The sequence below is a fragment of the Rhizoctonia solani genome, chromosome 6, assembly GCF_016906535.1.
Source record: "Rhizoctonia solani chromosome 6, complete sequence".
NCBI lineage: Eukaryota > Fungi > Basidiomycota > Agaricomycetes > Cantharellales > Ceratobasidiaceae > Rhizoctonia > Rhizoctonia solani.
In genome coordinates this window covers 1,835,029-1,856,622 of record NC_057375.1, presented here as the reverse complement: position 1 = coordinate 1,856,622, position 21,594 = coordinate 1,835,029, and the positions used below count along the sequence as shown (strand labels likewise).

At 44.8% G+C, this 21,594-nt stretch overlaps 6 protein-coding genes across 6 annotated transcripts; 4 read left to right on the top strand and 2 right to left on the bottom strand.

Moving 5' to 3' along the window:
• Positions 1-117: 117 nt before the first annotated feature.
• RhiXN_06006 (uncharacterized protein) lies at positions 118-1,976 on the top strand (the record flags this gene model as incomplete). The annotated part of the gene is made up of 11 exons (XM_043325822.1): positions 118-237; positions 300-587; positions 643-706; positions 764-879; positions 936-1,123; positions 1,177-1,189; positions 1,245-1,358; positions 1,412-1,478; positions 1,531-1,688; positions 1,751-1,813; positions 1,866-1,976. 11 exons carry the CDS (start codon positions 118-120, stop codon positions 1,974-1,976), a joined length of 1,302 nt encoding a protein of 433 aa, XP_043181254.1.
• Positions 1,977-3,896: 1,920 nt separating this feature from the next.
• On the bottom strand, positions 3,897-5,214 carry RhiXN_06005 (ricin-type beta-trefoil lectin domain protein; the record flags this gene model as incomplete). The annotated part of the gene is made up of 9 exons (XM_043325821.1): positions 3,897-4,026; positions 4,086-4,243; positions 4,296-4,334; positions 4,385-4,547; positions 4,600-4,658; positions 4,714-4,725; positions 4,781-4,823; positions 4,882-5,027; positions 5,086-5,214. The coding sequence occupies 9 exons, from the start codon at positions 5,212-5,214 to the stop codon at positions 3,897-3,899; spliced, it is 879 nt and encodes a 292-aa protein (XP_043181253.1).
• A 1,709-nt stretch (positions 5,215-6,923) lies between these two features.
• RhiXN_06004 (uncharacterized protein) lies at positions 6,924-9,245 on the top strand (the record flags this gene model as incomplete). Its single annotated transcript, XM_043325820.1, has 13 exons — positions 6,924-7,196; positions 7,261-7,324; positions 7,378-7,463; positions 7,517-7,707; positions 7,770-7,782; positions 7,835-7,915; positions 7,974-8,040; positions 8,100-8,257; positions 8,316-8,381; positions 8,433-8,701; positions 8,761-8,843; positions 8,907-9,038; positions 9,097-9,245. 13 exons carry the CDS (start codon positions 6,924-6,926, stop codon positions 9,243-9,245), a joined length of 1,632 nt encoding a protein of 543 aa, XP_043181252.1.
• A 1,907-nt stretch (positions 9,246-11,152) lies between these two features.
• Positions 11,153-13,491, top strand: RhiXN_06003 (cytochrome P450 family protein; the record flags this gene model as incomplete). Its single annotated transcript, XM_043325819.1, has 13 exons — positions 11,153-11,288; positions 11,346-11,443; positions 11,499-11,590; positions 11,641-11,684; positions 11,750-11,775; positions 11,984-12,013; positions 12,077-12,252; positions 12,508-12,560; positions 12,616-12,682; positions 12,738-12,770; positions 13,083-13,319; positions 13,372-13,404; positions 13,458-13,491. The coding sequence occupies 13 exons, from the start codon at positions 11,153-11,155 to the stop codon at positions 13,489-13,491; spliced, it is 1,059 nt and encodes a 352-aa protein (XP_043181251.1).
• Positions 13,492-14,391: 900 nt separating this feature from the next.
• On the top strand, positions 14,392-16,072 carry RhiXN_06002 (uncharacterized protein; the record flags this gene model as incomplete). The annotated part of the gene is made up of 5 exons (XM_043325818.1): positions 14,392-14,583; positions 14,639-14,925; positions 14,977-15,334; positions 15,387-15,571; positions 15,625-16,072. The coding sequence occupies 5 exons, from the start codon at positions 14,392-14,394 to the stop codon at positions 16,070-16,072; spliced, it is 1,470 nt and encodes a 489-aa protein (XP_043181250.1).
• A 213-nt stretch (positions 16,073-16,285) lies between these two features.
• Positions 16,286-17,970, bottom strand: RhiXN_06001 (Vegetative incompatibility protein HET-E-1; the record flags this gene model as incomplete). The annotated part of the gene is made up of 2 exons (XM_043325817.1): positions 16,286-17,149; positions 17,347-17,970. The coding sequence occupies 2 exons, from the start codon at positions 17,968-17,970 to the stop codon at positions 16,286-16,288; spliced, it is 1,488 nt and encodes a 495-aa protein (XP_043181249.1).
• Between the last annotated feature and the right edge of the window lie 3,624 nt (positions 17,971-21,594).

The following is a 21,594-nucleotide window of genomic DNA, read 5'->3' as shown; positions in this document are numbered from 1 at the left end:
CTCGGCACCTAGAGGCACGTGGTCCCCAAAAGTGTTCTCGACAACCACAATCACCATATCTGTGCTGAATTGATTGTTCTGAGAAGTCCTGTCAGATGTACACCAGGATAGGTCGACATGAAAGGTTCCGCTCGACCGGTGCTGGCTCCCTCGCCATTCCGACAATTGCGCCGGAAGATAGGATTGGTATGGTGTGATACCGTGAGGTTTTCCCTCCCCAAGATTCAACTACTCGGGGTATATAAAAGTATGGGGCCGGTCATTAATTTGCATCACCTCTCAACCAATCTTCTTTACAGTGTTCCTGTACTTTCGCCATCATGTCTACTGCTGCTGAGCAACTCGCCGCGCTTGAGAGCGCAGGCCTTAGCCCTGCGGAAAAGTCCAAGGCCCAGGCCGCAGTCATCGAGGAGCTGAAGAAGAAGACAACCACGGCTGAATTGCTCGATGAAATCAAGCAACTAAGCGCCTTTTCTATCGCAATCGATAAGGACTTTGACAAAGTCTACCGTGCATTTGGCGAGGTAGATAACTCTGGGTTCAATTTCCCCAGGAAGCTTCAGCCTGAGTGGAAAGTAATCAAAGATGTTGGTACTTCCTTCCTTTCATTTTGATATATCTTTACCTTTGTCGGTATCTTAGAGATGGACCAAGCTTCTTTGGGACTCACGATCCACGGCCACAAAAATACAGGTCCAGCTTGATGGTCAGTACTTTCTTCATACCGGTGCGATTATATCACCCACAATCATGTTTGCTTTAGATTTCCATGACGTGATTGTGCCCAAAATTCGAGCTTTCCTGGCGGCTGGCCACCCGCCAGCGTTTGCTCCATTTTACTTTGTGCCACTGAGGGACGAGCTGAGGGCTTTCCGGGAGGTAGGCGTATTAGACGAAGAATGATATATGATCCTGACAAATATGACACTTGATAGCGCGACCCTGTGAAAGAGGCCAAGGTAGATGCTCAAGGGAATTCAACCGCCTTCTTGGAACTTCAGAGGGACCTTGAACACTTCAAAACCACATTCAATGATTTCACCAAAGCTGAGAGAGCAAAACTTGAAGCACAGATTTCGTCTGTCAAGGGGCAAATTAATTCACTGATCATCGAGATCCGGAAGTAAGTACAGTGGACCAAGTCTTGAAAGTAAAAAATTGACCTCGATGACATAGGTGTGATGATACGGTAAATCAGGGCATCGTGACTAAATTTAGTATGCTGACATTGGAGCGGTTGGCAGATCAGGAGACTTGGGATCCTCCTCGGAGTTACCATTGTTGGAACAGCCATTGCGGCAGGCTTCAGCCTTTTCGCCTTTGGGATATTGGGCCCGTTCATTGCCGTCAAAGTGCTGGTACGTGTTTTGTTCTAGGGCATGGCGTTCAATGTGTGATATTCGAGGCCCAGATTGTTGGCGCCATCGCTGTAATCGCCGAAAAGGTAGCTCTTATTAATACTATCAGGCGAAAAAATGGTTAGTCATTGACAACACTTGTGTCACATCACATCACTGACATGTCATGTAGATCTCCAAGCACAGCTCAGGGCCAAGGAGGCCGAGCTCAGGGGACTTGAAGCCAAACTTGAACTGTTGAAGAAGATCGAAGCCCTCTTGGAGGCTCAAAGGTCGTCCATCAGCGACATTGCGTACCGCATCGCTAGCTTCACCCATATTTGGTCTGTGGTACGTACCAGCGCACGGGTCTGCATGGTGACCTGTGTAAACTAATTATTAACAACACTTAGATGGCGAACGATGCTCTATACTTCGAAACAGCTCTAGCAAACCTGTCTGAAGGTAGCGCAGATGTAAGTTGCTTGTGTCGTTATCGGTCGACAGCAGTGATAATTGCTTTTTCAGGATGTCCAAACTCGTCTCAATGCGATTAGCGCCGTCTATCTTCCACTCAAGCAAGGCCTCACCTCTTACGCGATCCAGGTCGACAACTCCGGAATCCCCAAGCCGAAGTAAGGATACATGAATCATACACAATACTTGTAATCATGTGGAAATGAATGAATAAATCATTGCATCCTATCCGAGTTCTTTCTTGGCAAATTTAAGTCTCAAACGATAATCAATTTATCTCAATGGTTGCATAAGCCTTGAGATGGTTATACCAGATATGTGACTGGCACCAAAAGTGGACTGAATTCTCCGTAAGCTTGAGTAAATATTAGTAGAGATTGGTCCCAAAGTCACCTTGCGTACCAACTTGAATCTTTTGTGGTATGTGTATTACACCGACCAATCCAAATCCAAACCGCACTGAGTTGAGAATGACCAAATAATATCGAGTCAGAGAATATTGTTAGGAAATGAGACGAGCTCGTTGCTGTTTTTTCCTTGCATTTTCGTACTCGTGAGTTGCGAACTTTGTCGTCTGATTACTCGTTTGTCCATTTATTCTCCCTGCTTACTCCCGAGTGTTAGATGTGCGGCGCGCCAGCGCCGTCACGTGATCGTGTGGTCCTCGACGGTCGAGGCTCTCTACCCCTATTCCATTCAGGGGGTCTATATATTCTTGTGTCGACTACCTTGTTCCTGCACGCTCGTTTCCCACCGTACTGAGACGTCCCGTGCAGATGTTAGACATCTGACACCTGGTACTCGAGAGATCTATAGAGATTTCTGGTCCAACCTTGAACGCGTTCGAGACATGTTCTCTCTGGAGAACTCGGGAACGATATTTAGAGTAGCTGTAGACGACGACTATTGTCTTTATATTTGCTCTCAACCTTAGTCGCGTGTTGCGGTGTTTTATTCCGTTCCGTCTCAATTTGTATAAGTTTACTGGAAATACAGGATAGGATGTAATCAAGATATCTCGATATCAGGCGCATCATTGAGGTTTGGCGGACTCTCGCGGTTTCAGAGCAGAAAGTAGGCTCGAGACTGCTCAGTTTCTAGTGAAACTCACCGAACGGTAGCTGAGGCAATGAAAACGAAAAGAACGGTCCCACTTTGCAAGGACCATAACATTATATGTATATTCAAGGGTACAAAAAGAGAGATCCAGAGGGAAAAAATGATGAAAGTTAAAATTTTAAACACTTCAGAATAGATGGAAAGTATCGTATACATATGTGGCTCTTGGGTCTCCTAAGAAAATACTCAGAACCCTTTGGGGCTTAATCTTGGGCAGAAGGTCTTATAGTGGAACTACGGGAGCTACGGTAACTACGGAGCTATTCCCTCCACTCTATGGAGGCCGGAAAACCTCCGGAGCGCTCACCCACTGGTGAAGGTGAGCGAGTATTTTGTAGCATAAAATATGACGCTCCGGAGTACTCCACGAGTACTCCGGGGGTTTTCGGGTGCTCGTAGAGCACGAGGAGAGGTGCTCCAGTGGTTTGCTCGTGAGCGGTGCACCCTAGCTGGAACTTGGCTGAGGTCTCTATATGCTGACAATTTGTTGGTTACTGTCCCCACCTTACATCCTCTGATTCTCATTATTTACTTGTTTCCCTCACCTACCACACTGTAGGATCTGAGCACACTATCCACAGGCCTGCACTCGCGGCTAGGATTCGCCCAGCTTATCTCAATTCCATACAATCTCTCGGTTCCGTGCTGGTGCAAATACACCTGTCCTATGCGTATCCTTCTATAATACATATTGCACAAGACCGTGAAGATCAATAGAGGAAGTGTTGGATGTACCCCTTTGCCAACTTAGTAGGTCCGGTTCATGCCCATTTGCAAACATGGCGATAAATGTGATCTTCCAATTTCAAACTCGATTGAAATAGTGATTTGCTTGATAGCATATTGCACGCCTTACAAATGTAATCTCGTGAGAGCCGCCACGCATATTAAAGTATAGAACAAGAGTTTCATTCATTTAACACACATCAGCATGGTTCGTACAAAAGGCTACCATCAGGCTGCTTATACACGTTCGAAAAGCCACTTCTGATGATCTAGACCGTAGTTGATCACAAGTTTGATCGGGGTCTCATCTTTGGATGATCCATCGGTCAAGTCATATACATAACCGGGTTTCTTGACGGCGCTGATGCTACAAATCGATCATTCGCTTTAGCATCCCCAGATACGCGAAAACATTCTGGCACTTACTAGTATCCCTTGTCTGCAGGAAGGATGAAGTATTCTTGAGTTGTGGAAGACGATCGGAGTTCGGTGCCAGATTTGAGAGCAGAGAAAGCCGCGTATTTATCAGTGGCCACGCAACGAAGGGTCACAGCAGGAGCTACGCCACTTCGCTTAACTTCCCACTGTCCCAATAACCTTTAGCATTAGTACTTGTGTTAATATAAGCACACAAACCTTTTGATTGGCACCTCCATTCGCCCCGTAACCAAAGATCTTAACATTGTCACCTGGTATCATACGCTCCAAGTCGATCACTGTGCGACTCTTGACATTCCTGATAACGTATGTGCCTTCTGGGATATGGAAGGCGCCTTCTTGCGGGTCGTAAGGTTCCACCTCTCCTCCTCCTCCTCCTCCTCTCCTCCTCCTCCTCCTCCTCCTCCTCCTCCTCCGCCGCCGCCGCCTCCAGAGCCGGATTCGGGATCTCTGCGAGTATAGATGAGGAATCTACTGCAGGATGGAAAGGTCTTATGCTTACTTGGCCGTCTCAAAGACCCATTTCTGATGATTTGCACCGGTAACAGCACCCAATTCAGCCTATGTTATCGCAGGTGAGATTACGCGATGATGGTACGGTTGTTCCTTCACTTACTTTGTTGGAAGACTGTTCCCCCAATATAAGAGTTAATATCGGCCGTTCACTCATCTTCATAACTTACCTTTTGCTTTTGTATAACGACGCCATTGATGCCGGAGTCGATACTATCAGGTCAAGTGGGATCAGAAAATGATTGGTAGGCGCGAGCCAAGGATTACTTACTAATGCGCACCGCCCCCAGCACTGAGGAAGTTCCATTCGTAGCCACTAGCCGCAGCAACAGCGTATGTGGTTCCTTGTATCGTGCATTCTTGGTTGAATTCCAGATTTTTCAGTTTAAATTTTCCACCGGAAGGCACAAGGCGCCACTGGGGTTGAGAATTAGTTGGTGTTCGCTTCTAAGAGAGCGCATTGAGGTTGGCTTACCAGCGACTTTTTATCAGTTGCCGGTGCGGCAGCACAGACAATGACCGTATCTTTCGCCGATGAGGGCAAAACCAAGTAGGTGCCGCTATCGACGTTTTTGATACGATATACTCCAGCACTGAGCGACATAGTTCAGAGGAAAATTTGAGTGATGGATGAATCGAATAACTTGGATGGAGGGTATACGGGAGAGCCGGTCCCCTTATATAAAATATTCGATGTTAGATTTCGGTTGCGCTACTTTCATCTTTACGATAATCGATACACGTACGTTGTCGGACGCGTGTAAAGACAGGGAAATCGGCTCTCGAAAGTCTCATTGTCCTGCTAAAGATTCCATTGTCTCGTTATCGGGGGGCAGCGAGCTTCAGCTTCTTCCGCTGCTTGACCACGTTCTCGAGACTCGACCAAGTTTCGGAACCTTGATAACTGGCATCCAAGCCGCATCATGCTGGCAACTTCCTATCCTGGACTCTATTCTGAGAGACATCAGCCCCCCAAATTCTAGTAGTGATCGAGTCAATATGAGAATATCGAACATTCAAGTGTTGCTAACTTTGTTTGTGTATGTCGCCATCCCTTTGGTCCGGAAAGTAGTAACCCAGGATCTCTAAACAGCTCGGTCCACCCCTGGGCCAGAGGTACTAACACATCCTAGGTTATGACGGCTTGGATGGATTTGTAGATGATTATCGGGGGATTCTTCTAACTGAAAGCCGAAGTTACATGTAAATCAGGTAAGGAGGACAAAGCAAGGGACGTGGCTAATCGTAGCTGATCATCGACGTGGTTGATGGAAATGTGCCCGGCCCACATAAACACCGTTTGTTGGAGCGAATGGGGTTTGAAATAAAGGTGCTTCCTTGGATCCGTGATGCTTCGATTGGTGGTGTAACGGGTTTAGATCTACATACCCATACTATAGCTGGAACTACCCAATGTGGACTGAGCCACATTAACCACCAAGCTATAGTACATGAAGCATTAGGAGTAATACGATCGTTGATCTCTATCCTCGCTTGGCCACACAATCTCTGTAAAATATAATTTCTCAGGATTGCTCATATCACGGAGTTTCGGTGCCTATGAAGCGTGCGCACATATGAAACTTTATTTTGCCTTGCCATCGATAAAGTTATTTTGCCCGTTCGTCCAATTATCTGGATTTCGGAGTAAGCCGTGAGTTCTTGCATTAACCATTCTGCATGACATAGCTAATATAACCCAATTCGTATAGTAATAAAGGAGATCACTGGTCAAGACGGATAAGGTCACTTTCAAATTGAATTTCAATATCGGAAAGTGCTCCGGCTTGAAATACCTCGAGTGATCGACACATTCCTGATTGGGATCATAGTTTGCGCCGAGCACCTGTTCGGCTCCTTGTGGACATCATCCAGTACTTGGGGAGCGATCCTCGATGATTAGACGGCGAGTATCGCCGCCGATTTCGATGGCTGGCACGCAAGCTCCGTGTGTATATGTGTATAGAGCCATGTTGTCGCTATTTTGGGGGCGAGAGCGCATAGCATTGTAAGCGAATAAGAAATTAATCAATCTCTTTGATCCCGTCAGACTTACATGATTTGTTGTTTGGTGTGGTGTGCTTTAACTTGCTCGGTAACCGGTCATCGCTTGAACGATTACGAGTAGAGCTGCTGACATTGGGGTTAATAAAAATAGGGATTAATATGAATTAAGGATCGACGCGCGCCTGGCGACCAGATAGAAACATTTTGTTGACAGAAAGGCGGGCCCTCAGTTATATACAGCCCTGTTCGGTTGACTTGGCCTATAAATCTACATCTCTACTCGCCTAACCTCGGTAATTTTACATTATGGCCGGGGTCAGCGATACAGAACTTTCTGCATACGTCGAACTACATGATTGCTGTATCCAAGACCAGGAAGTCACCGTTGTGACCAAGGGCAACGAACTACTTCGCTCATCCAAATCTGCCACGCACGTGCACGATGTTAGTCCTGCAGATGATTCTCAGAAAATTGCCAAGGACGCGTTTGGAGTACTTCAGGCATTCGAGGACATCAGCGGTGAAATTGGAGTAACAAACGATGCCGCCGTCAAGAAGCAGTGGGATGACAACTACAAGGTCAGCTAGTAGTCCCATATTTTACCAAAATTGATATCCCAATGCTTCCGTGCTTTTGTCTTAGAAATACCGAACCATGCTGGAAAATACAGTAAAGCTCGCTGAACAGGGATCGAAATACATTCAAAGTGAGTATTTATCAAATTTAGGCGCCTTGTTCCTTCACTAAACATACACAAAGGCTTTTACGACAAAGTGATAGCAAACCTAAGTAATAACGGTTCGGACTGGCAGAACGACAAGAAGCTAATTGCGGATTTTATCAAGGTTAGATCATCTATTAACGAATGATATGAACCTAGTTTTCAACTTCCAGACAGAACGACAAGGAGGGAGAAAAGTTTATCGAACAAATAACCAACGCTTCGCAGGAGTTCACTAACCTCAAATACAGCACTCAGGCATTTCATCAGACTTATGCCGACAATGCCAATAAGAAAGGCCAAGCTTATAACGCAAAGCTGAAGGAAATGGATGACAATAGGAGAAACATTCAATCACAGATCGATAGGTATGAGACTACTAACACATATGCCTGTTTGAAAACAAACGCTCACGATCATTTGACTACAGCAACCGTGCCTCAGTAAGCTCTTCAGGCTGGTTTATTCATTGTTGTATAGATAACGGTAGAGTAGTCTTCTCAACTCCGGAGCTCTATGAGACGAACGGCGGGACCCGGGTTTTTCTTTGGGTGGCTTGTCAGGACCGTTTTGTCGGTGAAACCATATTTTTTTTTTACAGCCGTTGGTCACACTCTAACTAGATTCACCCTAGCTTCTCGGAGTCAATGCGTTCAATCAAGCCAACAGTAGAGTAGCCGAACTTGAGCGTGAAGAACAAGGTAGCCTGTGACATCCCACCTACTATCACGCTTACTAACACGCTGGCACGAAATCCCAGAGCTCGTCAAGAAAAGGGCCGCCATCGACAATCAGGCCGACAGTCTTGCTAAACAAGAATCTGCACTTATTAAGACCCGCCACGCCGTTTCGGTGGTGGCTGATAATGTATCAGATATATCTGGAAGGCTCACTGGACTTGCAGAGACTTGGTCTGGGGTTAGTTGAATCCACTACATGAACCACCTGCGTGATACTATAATTTGATTTCAATTAGATCCGTTTCAGCTTTGTGAAGCTGGGTATCATGCTAGAGAACGTCGGCTATTCAACAAGCCAAGAGGTTGGTGTGGCTCAACTCAGTGGGCGGTTTTATTGACAACCTGCATTTCAGACCTTCATGGCACGCATCCAAATGATCAAGGAATCTACTTCGTCCCTGAAGGACAACTTCCAGTCGTATATCAACGGTGTAGCTCCAGGCGGTGTTATCCCACAACCGGTCAAGAAAAAGCCCCCTACATACGATATATCTCGTATGTACGGTAACTCGGACGGAGGGGGCGGCGTTCAAGCATTCAACGATGCGCAACCCGATATCGACCCTGCTATGCCAATCGCCGAGATTAGGATTGCTTCAGGTTGGGTGGTTGACGCGATTCAGTAAGGCATTTCTATTAAACTGTAATTATATTGCTGAATATCTTACTGTTCCTACATAGTGTTACATATAGGTTGAAGAATGGGGGGACTAGGACCATTAGACATGGCTCGAATGTAGCAGGTACTCAAATACCGTTGAAAAGTAAGCTTTTTGTGTAGTTTTTCACGTTCCAACAAAACGTTAACCATATGCCATAATGCATAGAGACCGAATACATAAGCGCGGCCTGGGGTAAATCTGGACGAGCTGATAATGGCGAACCTTGGTATGGAGATTGCATCCATCAACTGACTTTGGAGATCACCGATGCCGCGACTGGTGCCAAGCGCAATACTGGTTTGTAAAATCTGAGCAAATGGAATTGGACTCTACTAACCATGCGATGTTCTAACAGCTACGTTTGGGCTAGCCTTCAAGCTGTCGCCAGCAGCGACGACTAACATCAGCTGGAGGGGCCGTTTACTAGGCATTGCAGGGACTGCAAACAATAATGCTCCCCAAGTTGGACTTCGTGGCATTAAATTTGTCCAGCTGAAGCCGTAGAAACGGTCGAGTACCGTACATGTATTGGATGTTCGAGACAATGAATGAATAAAAATTAAATACGTAGCGTTATTTGGTAGATTCACTTATCCCGGTATGTATCCCCGACTCGCGTATGGCGTATGTACTGGCGCCGGGAGATTTTTTAAAATCCTACTATAGTCGTGTTGGGACCGCGCCCTATAGTAGAATATAAAATGCTGGGAGTATGCCCCGCTCGCACTATAGTAAATTCTGACAGGTTATAGTATACACCAGCAACTTGTCCTCTGCCCGCTCGTCCGCGTTGGCCACGAGACCCAGACCGGTGAGGTTGGGGAACCCCCGCAGCTGCGAAGCAGCGAGGGTGGACCGGGGGCGCCCGACCGCGAGTCTGGCTCGCCCCCAGAACGACCGATGGGGTTCGAAGAAGCGCGCGGGACAGCCAGACGAGTGGAGAGAAGCGCCGAAGGGACGCCGAGGCGGCCGGGTCGACTTGACGGATGGCGAGGCCACCCCCAAAGCGCAGGGTTGTGACCGCAGGGCGCGACCCAAGTGGTCACGACTGGGCTCCGAAGGGCGAGGCGGTCCTGATACAGTTGATCCCTCAATGACCAACTCGAATCCCTCGTAAAATTAGAAAATGAATCGATAATCATGGATACAGTAAACTAGGATAAGATGAGATAAGATAAGATAGGAGATAAGAACAACAGGGGGTTTGGTAGCAGGACAATGGGGGTCTGAAAAAAGAAGCCCCAAAAGAGAGGCCAAGAACCCTCAAAAGAAAAGCCGAAAGACCACAAGAGATGCCAAGGACCATCAAAAGGGAAGACCAAGGACAATTAGAGAACTCTTCTATGTAAGTGGGTGGTGGCAACAGTATTGACACAGTCTAGTTTTTTTGCGTGATGCAGGATGACGTTTGGCTCCGGAGCATATGCTTGAATGTGAGTCAGCCACATACGTGCTATACATTTATAAACTAGGTATTGGCGCATGTAGCGGGTTCAAACTTGCAGTCATGGAAATCAGTTAAGTATCTGCCTGTCTGTGTACTATCTGTTGTACTTATGGTACGGAATCTGCAGAGGTAATGCTTGCCAAACTTATCACAAACTTCAAATTCAAACCTTCGGGAACAGACAGTATCTGGGTGGTGAGTCTATTGCCAGGGTATGTTGTATGGTGGCTAATATCTTGAATTAGAACCATGGAGTTCAATTCCCATATGCAAAGAACGAAGTGGATAACCCAAATAGGTTTCCAAAGCTTTATCTTAAACTTACAAAGCTCTAAATGAGACTGAGTGACGTACACTACTATAACAGCTATAATTCAAAACTTTCTTTTAATCTGTTATGCTTCTTGAGTAAGGATGTTCTGGATGTTTCACTATCCACTTTTATATGAGCGTCAAATGATAGGTTCAAAATTCACATGCTAGTGAGCAACTTCCGGAATCACTATGAGATCTCAGGTGATTGTTGCTCACTACTGGCTGGCTGCGCTATAAGCAACTCACGCTGACCGCTTGCCAAGCCATACATGTTTGGAGGCTAGTTAAACCTGGTGAGGAAGTTCCTTTGAAGTTATGCGCCCAACTCCTGGGGTGTAGCATATCACGACGTTACTATGTCACACTGTTACCAGAACTCAGAGTTACTCAGCTTGAACAATGCTTCACTTGAAATTTAAATTCCCGTCTTCCTTAGGTTTTCCCCACAGGCTGTTCACAGCAATTCTCTCTCCGCTCCTAGCGCCGCAATTTACTACTTCTCAAGGCCCGGTAACGTCTCCCACAAGAACTTGAGTTTGTAGTCTCCTACATGAAGAAGGCTTGCGCAACATTACCGTCATGATGATATACATGATGCCAGTGCCTATAAAAAGCTCCCTCTGCAGCTCTAGTTCAACCTGTCTCACAGATGCCTCTTGTTGGCTTATATCTTCCTGCGCCATGGCTGGTGTTTGGCGGACTTGTTGTCCTTGCCATTAATTGGTTGCGTTGCCCAACGGTTTTGGCTAAACTTCCCAGTCCCCCAGGTGGGAATTGGCTTTTTGGTAAGAATAAGGCATTGTTGTAGACCAGAAATCTTTGTCTCACAGAGCCTCTGTCAGGTCATTTCAAGAGTCTTGTGGGAGCCCACGGTTTTGAGTTTCAAAGAGGAGTGTTCACCACTCATGGCCCCACGTCTGTGCTCAAAGGATTCTTGGGAGTAAGTTTGCACTACGGATATAGTTCCTCTTAGTTTATTGTGGTTCAATCACTAGTCCCAAATTATATTCACAATCAACCCAGCCATTATTCACACCGTTCAGATCAAGGAAAAGGACAAATTCCACTGTGCTAAAGGTCCTACCATGTAAGTTATGAATCAAAATCAAGCCAATACTGTCTGACCAATACTATTAGTATGGTTTGCTCCATCCTTGGAGGGGGATTACTAGGGCTCCCTTGTAAGAATCATCCAATTGCTCATAGGACCTTTTACCTGAATTACTGACTCTTCAAATCAATTCAGCTCACAAGCACCGGGTTCAGTGCAAGGTTTGATACCGGTTTTCTTAAGTGAATGTTCTGGTTATTTATATGTGCATATTTAGTTATTAAACCCAGTGTTCAACATGAAGTATCTACGTGAACGTAAGTCTAGTGACCGCTGTGATATATGTTTTCTAACTAATTTGTAGTGGTGAACCATTTGCTATTTAACTTGTATTCCAACTCATCTGAATTTTTTATGCGTGCCCTCTAGATGCCTATCTTTATGGGAATCGCCAAGGAGGTATGAACAACCTGTTGCCGGACTATTACAAAATTAACTTATATACGTTGAAACTTCCTCTAGGCCACCGGTTCAATCAACAAGGAGCTTTCATTGTCTCAGGGATCTAAGGAAGTCAATGTTTTCCCATGGGCAACTGCCGCTGCCTTAGATCTAGTTGGCAAAGCTGGACTTGGATATGCATTTAACTTGTTTGCTGGAGATCAAAACAAATACAGCACTGCAATCAAGAGTGTCACGTAAATATAACATAAACTCATCTTGTCCACCATCTGACCACTCATTGAATTTTTGACCAGACAATCATTTGGCAAACTTGGACCGTTTATTCAAATTCTTCCATATGTTCATTGAATTGGGACGCCTGCATTTTGTCAATGGGTATTGAGCTTGGTACCTTCCAATACTATTCAAGAGTTGCAACATGCAGTTAAACTTCAGAACAAACAAGCGGAAGAAGTGCTTTGTGCTTGTCAGGCCTCTCTCTTGGCTAGGAATGATTTGGCTTCTACGGCAGGAAGGGGAAGAGATATTATGACTCTCCTAAGTAAGCAATAACCAATGGTGCATCTGACCTGACATGAACTGATACTCTGTCAAAGTGAAAGCAAATGAGTCCAAAGGAACCAACTCGTATATTGACCACAAGTCAATGGTTGGTCACATGAAGTAGGTTAATATGTACATCTTAGGGAGTTATCATACTAACAGATGAGCTACTCAGCGTTTTCATTTTTGCAGGTCATGAAACCACAAGGTATGGCTATTGAGATGGCAGACCAACAAGAATTGAGACTCATGGCCTAATAAAGTACTGCTGTATCTTGTATTCTTGAGGTTCTTGCACAACGCCCTGCTGTACAAGTTAAACTCCAAGATGAGCTAAAGTGTCACTTTGAAGCAAACCCAAATGAGACTCACCACAACGCACTCCTTGAGTTGCCATACCTAGATGGAGTTGTTTGAGAAACACTTTGGCTTTACCCTCCGGTATCTACTATCTTGCGCGTGTTAGTAGCCACCCCCCGCACTGCGGACAATCCTATGGCATACTGACATTCTAATACAGATGCAAAGAGGATACTGTGCTTCCTCTGGACTATCCACTTGATACCCCCTCTGGAAAAATCACCAGTATACCTGTTAGAAAGGGCGCTTGTGTCTTCCTAAGTAACACGTTTTTCAACCAAAACAAGTTGATCTGGGGCAAACAAGCTGAGGAGTTCTTGCCTGAGCGGTGGATAGGAAAAAAGATTGATGAGGTCACTCAAACGGGATCCTGCTTGCCCGGAGTCTATTCTTCAATGTAAGTTGGTTTATGCAAAAACCAGGTTCAAACTAATGCGTGAGCATTTCAGGATGACATTTGGATTGGGTTCCTATGCTTGCATGTAAGTTAATATTTGTGTTTTGTACTGATTGCTTGACTAATTGGCGCATATAGCGGATTCAAATTTGCGGTTATGGAAATTAGTTGAGTCACCCACTTCTATTCTCAGGCTTGAAATATACTGATACTGTCATAACCCATATCTGGAGGGGTTATTACCATATATATCCACTGTCAAAGATATATATAGTATATATGATGCACAGTGATATATTAATAATATAAGTTGCTGGGGGATGTTGCACTCCCCCCGCCCCCCTAGCCGCGGGCCAATGTTAATGCCTGCGGGCAAGGTCTGAATAATATATTATTATAGAAGAGATTATGTCATCCCCCCCCCACCTCAAATCCGTAGTAGTTTAGTATAGTATTTGATAAAGGACTGGAGGGGGGGAGGTCATGTGACCTGGACTTAGAGAATATCACTAAGTCCAGCCATGTCGACCATAAGTCTCTTATATGTAGGAACCTGGAGGTTCTGAGTGCATATGTGCGAGTATATGCGTGCTTGCGGTCATGTTGGTGTGCAACATGAGTGTGTTGGAGGCTTGACAAGGTCAGGACTCATGGGAAGAATGGAGTGGGTCATGACATTGCCCCCCCTTTTGCACATAGTTTAGGGGACATGAACTTGTGCCATTGTAAAAGATGTCTGGGTAGATATCTTATTAGGTGTCAAGTTCTCCTAGGTGTAATTGTGCAATGAGTTATTCTGAGGTCACCTGACTTGTTCTTGGTCATGTGATCCTTGTTGGAATGTTGTTTTCTTCCTGTGGGAAAGTTCCCACACTACTGTCTTTGTAAGGTAGCTTCTCAAGTCTTCTGGAAGTTCCTGGTTAGCAACATATTTCATGGTTGCTTGGTTACAGTATGGTGCCATTTTATTGATCAGAAAGGATTGGTATAGTAAGTCATTTCCCTCTGACTCAGTCTCTTGGCCCCCATGGTATAAAGAAGAGGGCAGTGGGAGGTGGGATAAGTCATCAACATGTCTCAATGCCCAACTGCCAGCGCCACTCCCTCCACAGTCTTGGATTCCCAGCCTTCAGGGCTGTTGGATGCCACCCCCTATGTTTCCCAGATTGCATCTACTGTGTGGCAGAGTCAAGAGCTGCCTCTGTCACAGCTCACTCCCAGAGCTCTAAAAAGAAGGTTGGATCTGGACTCCCAAGAAGAAGGAGTAAGTGGTCTTGGTTGATAGTAAAAGGTTCTTTTACTAAAAGATAACTGTATAGTCACAGATATCTTGCAAGCTTCCCCCCTTGTCCAGGCGTTGGTTAGTCATGCCCAGCAACAGGGAAGGCTCAGAAGATGGAGGAAGCTCCATTGTCCCATCCATGGCTCCATTGGAGTCAAGGGACTCTATTGTTCCTGTAGCCCCTGAAGGGGAAGAGGACATTGGGGTTCTTCCTCAAGAAGGAAGGCGCTTTTGCTGCAAGGGGAAGTGTTACCTCTTGACATATGCCTGTTATGTCAAGGGTGAGAATACAGTGCAAGCCTCTTGTCATGAGGTTGTCAAGGAGTAAGTGAACTGATTGGATATTGTATTCTTTTACTAATATCTCCTTTTTAGTCTAGTGGACCACCTGCTCACTCTAAGGAGTGGAGGGGAACCCCTTTTGGAAAGTGCCATGGGGGTTACAGAGTCCCATGACTTGAAAGAAGGACAGTGGCATCCTGACTGGCATTGCCATGTCATTGTTTGGGCCAGGACTCTTATCTCCTCAGAGGGCCTGAACCTATGGAAGTATAAAGGAGTGCGCCCCCATGAGCGTCTTCTTTTGCTCAAGGACAGTAATGGGAGATTTGCTCCCTTATCTGCCTATGAGTACCTCAAGAAGGAGGCAAATGCCTGGGAGGCACAATATGGGACCCTTACAGAAGAGTTCCTATTGGGTCAATGCCCTGCAGGGTTGAAGGCCAAGACCAATGTAAGTTCCAAGATAAGGAGTGAAATTACTTGCTAAAATCTTCCTTTCTCAGCGCAATGAGGACTTTGCCTATGCAATGGAGGCAGAGGATGCAGAGGGTTTCTTTGGTTGCTTAAAGGAGCGCCAACCTTGTGATATGGCCATGGGGTATAACAACCTCAAGGCCTTTACTGGTTACTTTTACAGGGATAGGGGCGCCCTTCCTCAGGGTGTATGTGAGCCCAAGGCCCTTAAGAAGTGGGTCTCCTTCTTTTCTATGGTAGAAGGGAGTATTGACATGTTGTTACCAGGGCTACAGTCAACCTGCCACCTGGTGTTCAGGAGTGGGTTACTTCCAATATATTGGAAAGAGATCCTGAATCTGATTGTGGTAAGATCCTTGTTTTGTGGGGTCCTTCAGAGACAGGGAAGTCAGCCCTTGCTTGTTCTTGGGGCCACCACATTAGGTTCAGGCAGAATCTTAACTCTGATGAGTTTAGTGACCATCCTATGGTTCAGTATGCAGTGCTGGATGATATGGATTGGTCCAAGGTCCCTTTGAAGATGTGGGTGCAGGAAGACTTCAATTTCCGCACTAGTTACAGATCAGAGCGCCATTGCCAATGGGGGCGCTCTACTGTTATTTGTTCCAATTCTAAGCCTTCTGTATTTGCTGATTGTAGTTATGCCACAGTTGATGGCAAGAATTGGATAGACACCAATTGCACCTTTGTGTATATTGGTGATAAGTTGTATTAGATAGTTCCCTTCCTGTTTTGTTTTTTCTTGCTTTGTATGTTTTGGACCCTGTCTCAATAAAAGTGTCTTTTCTTTTCCTCCATTTGGCATTTAGAGATAAAATGATTCTTGAGAGATCAGATAAGACAGATGGTTACTAAGAAGGAGCAAACATTGGAAGAAAAGGAAGAAGAGAAGGATGTAAGGTTATTGGATGGGATGTTACATATTTCATCACATTCCATCAGCATAATCCAAGGGATTCCATTTGTTCATGGCCTTGTTACTTTCAAGGTCAGACTCATGTCCTCCTTCATCACTTAATTCATGGATTGCTAAGTTGGATATACTTCTGCTCAGATCATTCTGAGCTGCTTGCATGGCCCATTGTTTGAGCCAGTCATGTAGATCCTCTATGCTCATTTTGCGTTCTAGGATCATGTAATAGACATCCTCAGGAGTGAGGTTGTCCACATAGCCACCTAAGCCTGATGGCAGTTTGTTTTTCCAGTTTTCAATTTCTGCAGCCAGCCATTCCCTTACTGTTGAGATTGGTATCCACCATTCAGGATCAATTTCCTCAATGTCTAGATGCCACTCTGCCAACTTCCTTGTGTGCTTTAGCACTGGGGCCCTCACTACATCCTCCACAGAGGCACCCACATTACCTCTACACACAAAGAACTTGGTACTTTGCATTAGTTTGGGTTGTTTTGGTGGCTCACTGCCAACCCAGCGGAGGTATCCCCTGATTGGACAGCGTAGGGTTCTTCCAATCCAGTAGCATTTCCATTGTTGACCCATTGGTATGTAATCAAGGGTTGCTGAGGGATCAAGTAGTTTGGCATAAGCCTTGGATTGTTGGAAGGAGTCACATCTTGTGATGACCTTATGCCAGTCATAGATGTTGGTGATAGGGGGTTGATCATTCCCCATGTCCCAGCCCATGGATGGATCTGGGGGTGCCCATTGATCCAGGTTGTCCTGGGACCAAGGGAACTTGGTCCTGTGCTCACTGGATCTATCAAGGTGGTAAGAGGTGGCATTTCCAGTGGCCTTGGAGATCCTGGTCTCTGTTCTGATGGCAGGCATGATGTTCTAGTAATGGGGATAGATAAGAAGGTAGTGGTGCCAGTGGTGGTTTGAGATGACTTCCCAGGCATGGGATGCCTTCCTTTATACCCTGGGTTGCCAGGACCCTTATCTTTCCGCTTGTCAGACCCTTTATTGCCCTTTGCCCTAGGGTCACGTGATTTCCTATGTTCTTCAGTAGAGTGGTTTGTTCTCCCACACACCTCACATTGGATTTCAGTAGACCCTGATTTATCAGAATTGGATTCACTGTTGTTCTCAGCCTCCCAGAGGGAAGACAAGGGAAGTATTTTATCCAATTCATCAATCACCTCCTGAGAAATGCCTTGATCCAGCATTTCCTGTTCCATCTTTAGATGGTTGTCAATATGTTTCTCCAACCTTTTGACTCCCATTACTAGTTCCATTAAGAATCCATAGACCTTTTGGGTACTTGTAAGGTGGTCATTAGTAATCCATTTCCTGTTTGCCTCAGTTTTTGGTGGTTGAGTTTCCTCAGGGAATTTGGCAAAGAAGTCTTCAATAAAATCCTTCACTGTCTTATTCCTGGTTGCCTCATCTACCAAAGGGGTTTCCTTTTCCCTGGTGGCAGGGTCCTCCAAGGGTGTGTTATTCCCTGGATTCTCATGCCTAGGGTCTAGGATCCTAGCTGTGGCAAGTTGAAATGATTCCATATCCGGTTGGTCAGCCTGTTTAGAAGGGGTAATTCCTACTCCTTCCTGATGTCCCTGTTCCATGCCTTGCATAGGAGATGTCAGCTCCATGACATGATCATGTTCAGGGTTATCCAATTGGGGCAAAGTCCCAAATACACGCCTAGGTTGCATCTTATGAAATCCCATATTGTTGCAAAAGGCCAAATAGAGCACTATAATAGTCTCTATTACTCGCAAGTTCCAAGATATACCTATCTTAGTCAGTAAGAAGCAAAATAGCGCAACCCACAAAGGAAGTCTTTAGCTATTTGCAAGTAGAAGACAAGAAGTCTTAGTTATCAAGAGGCAAAATAGCGCAACCCACAGAGGAAGTCTTTAGCTATTTGCAAGTAAAGCAGTGGACACCTAGGGTCCTAGTGATGAGAAGACTCTGACAGTACTTCTTATCACTAATCAGATAGAAGGATCAGTGGAGATCCTTTGTTGACAGTTGTTGATAGTTGAATTTCAAATAAATCACGCAGTTGCTCTTTTTGAGGTGTAGCAACACCTGCTTGTCCCTATAGGTTGTAAGACAAGGGAAATCAAGCTGGCTTTCTAAGCAGCTTGTTCCACCCCTATATATACCTGGGCATCACTTGGGTCTATATACATATTTCAAATGGGAGCACAGCCTCTTGGAGCCGTAGCGCAGCCTCAAGAAGCAGTATGAGTCAAAGAACCATGTGGCAGTGCTTGATTAGCCAATCAAATGCCAAGAAATACACCGGTGAGGTGAGGTCTTGGCGGAGTTGGTTCTATTTTTAGCACATGATCATGTGGAACATTGCTTAAGTATGACTCATACTCTTGGCATGCACAGCCACAATATAAGTATGACTCATCCAATTTCCATATATGGTAATCCTATTCCCCAATCTGGCCCAGTTTTACCCGGAGATTGAGCACAGCCATCATCATGTGATTGTGGCAGTGCAGGTAGTACTTGATGACTAAGCATTTGTCATTATGCTTGGTCATAGTTGATTTGTCATTCATGAGTTGATCATGTGACCTGGTTGCTGACTAAGCATTTGTCATCATGCTTAGTCATACTTGATTTGTTATCAATGAGTTGATCATGTGATCTGGTTGCTGACTCATCAGAGTTCAGCTGACTAAGCTTAGTCATCCATCCATTTCATCTTCTTTCCTAATTTGGAAAGGGGATTGCCATTTTTGGTAAGTCTAGGTTGCTTAGTCTCTATTTGTCTTGAAAGTCTTCTTCAAGTTATGTCTCTTTCCTAATTAGGAAGGTGAGTTACCATAAATGGTAATCTGACGTTGTGTTGTTGGGACAATATGTTGTGCATCAGTGATGTAGGGGCATTAGTCATCCCTACATCCCCTATAGGCAAAACATATACACATATATATGTATATATATACTGGGTATAGGTAAGCAGCTTGATTTCAATGTCATAACCCATATCTGGAGGGGTTATTACCATATATATCCACTGTCAAAGATATATATAGTATATATGATGCACAGTGATATATTAATAATATAAGTTGCTGGGGGACGTTGCACTCCCCCCACCCCCCTAGCCGCGGGCCAATGTTAATGCCTGCGGGCAAGGTCTGAATAATATATTATTATAGAAGAGATTATGTCATCCCCCCCCCACCTCAAATCCGTAGTAGTTTAGTATAGTATTTGATAAAGGACTGGAGGGGGGGAGGTCATGTGACCTGGACTTAGAGAATATCACTAAGTCCAGCCATGTCGACCATAAGTCTCTTATATGTAGGAACCTGGAGGTTCTGAGTGCATATGTGCGAGTATATGCGTGCTTGCGGTCATGTTGGTGTGCAACATGAGTGTGTTGGAGGCTTGACAAGGTCAGGACTCATGGGAAGAATGGAGTGGGTCATGACAGATACATGGGACTTAGAGGTGATGCTTGCTGAACTTGTCACAAACTTCAAATTCAAACCTGGACAAGAGGAGTGTGTATGGGTGGTAAGTAACATGGAATGTTAGCCACCGCATCCACAAGCTTATACTTTATATTAGAACCATGGGATCCAATTCCCCTATGCAAAAAGGACATCCCTTACCCAGACAAGTTTCCGAAGCTTTTCCTCAAGGTCTCTGAGATCTGAGCTTGTTCACGCTACCTTGTGTTTTGGTTGCTTGTCAGATAATGAAATAAACTCTGGGATAGGTGTTGTAAATTGGGGGAAAAGAGGTTGAGACTCTGGTGCTGAGCAGAGTCTGTGTTGGAAGATTTCCCAATTTCCAAGCTAAGTAAAGAAGTAGCTTCTTTAGGGTTCTCTGGGTCTAGCTATCTTGAATACAATCAACTACAGATATATCTTTTCTCAGTGTAAAGTGTCTTAGTAAGTATTTCTGTAAGAGCAAGAGTACTGGCTCAGGTTCCCTTTGGCAGAGATAGTTATGTAAGTTTCACTCCTAGTTGCAGGAACTAACTGGTTACTTAGTATATATCCTTCTTTAAGGATGATTGCCTTCTGTTCACTTAACCTAAGAACTCTGTATCAGGTCTACAACCTTTCCACACTATGGGTACTTGGGAGATCCACTTATACAAGTTTAAGTTATTTGAAATCTTGAGGCACAATATATCACACAATTGAGGGGGGCAAGCCCAAACCCAAGAGTGACAGTCAACAGTAACAGTGAGTGGTAAGAGTGAAGGGTGGGTCCCCTCCAAGGGTATGCAAGAGTCCCCTTTTATACCCTAGAGTGGCAAGGTTACTGAGTCATTCACCTAGTCAGAGTATGAATATGACTTGCTTAGGACTGTGCTTCCTAAGACTTTGATTGGTGGGTGGGAAGGCACAGATATGACTAGGATGGAATGTGGCTGCTCTTGGGTTGAACTGCAATTAGTTAAAAATAGAAACATCTAAATACATGACTCAGTCTATCAAGAAATGCTTGGCAGCCAATGAGCACTTAGAGTGAGTCATTAGTGTGAGTCATTCTGGTGGCAAGCAGAATGACTCATAAGCAGGATTTGCAGTGCCACTAGAAATTACTAGATAAGGAGAACCTTAGTAATCTCATGAGAGGTATGACTCAACTAAGCTAGGAATAAGGTTCATTTCCCAAGTTAGAGCTAGTCATGTGATGAGCTAGATGTAAAGATACAAATATAATGATTAGTAAGGTACTTGAGCCACATAGATAGAATCTTGTGAAGCGAATATCTCCATGAGATCTTATCGTATGAGCACGTGACAGGCAGCGTTAGAACGAGCGGAAGGAGCTCTATTGAACGATATGTAACACATACAGTCAATATGAGCGTTACATAGAGTAATGACAGGAATAATGGAAAATAGGAGTCAAATGGCCATTAAATCAGAAAGTCAGATATATACAGATTATTGTGGATGGTGAGCTGTGAATGCAAAAATGTGTGATACATAACAATGGGACTCAGAACTCTTGTCTGGAACGGCAGCGCTTGTCCGTTAGTTGTTTGTATAGCCATATTGCATTGGTTTTGGCGTTTACCAAGGTTCTATGGATACACGTTTAATGAAATTTGAACCTCTGATGAGTTGTTCTTCATAAGGACCAAAGCTAGATTAAGCTTGTTGAAAGCACAGGAAGTTGGAGCTATAAAATATATATCTACAGGCACTGTGAGCAACATGAAAAAGATGAAAAATAACTACTATACCTCAACTTCAACTATGATGTATCAAACTGAGGTTTTACATGAAAAATTTTGGTGAGCATATATGCAAACATTACAAACAGATACAAACAAGTCACGT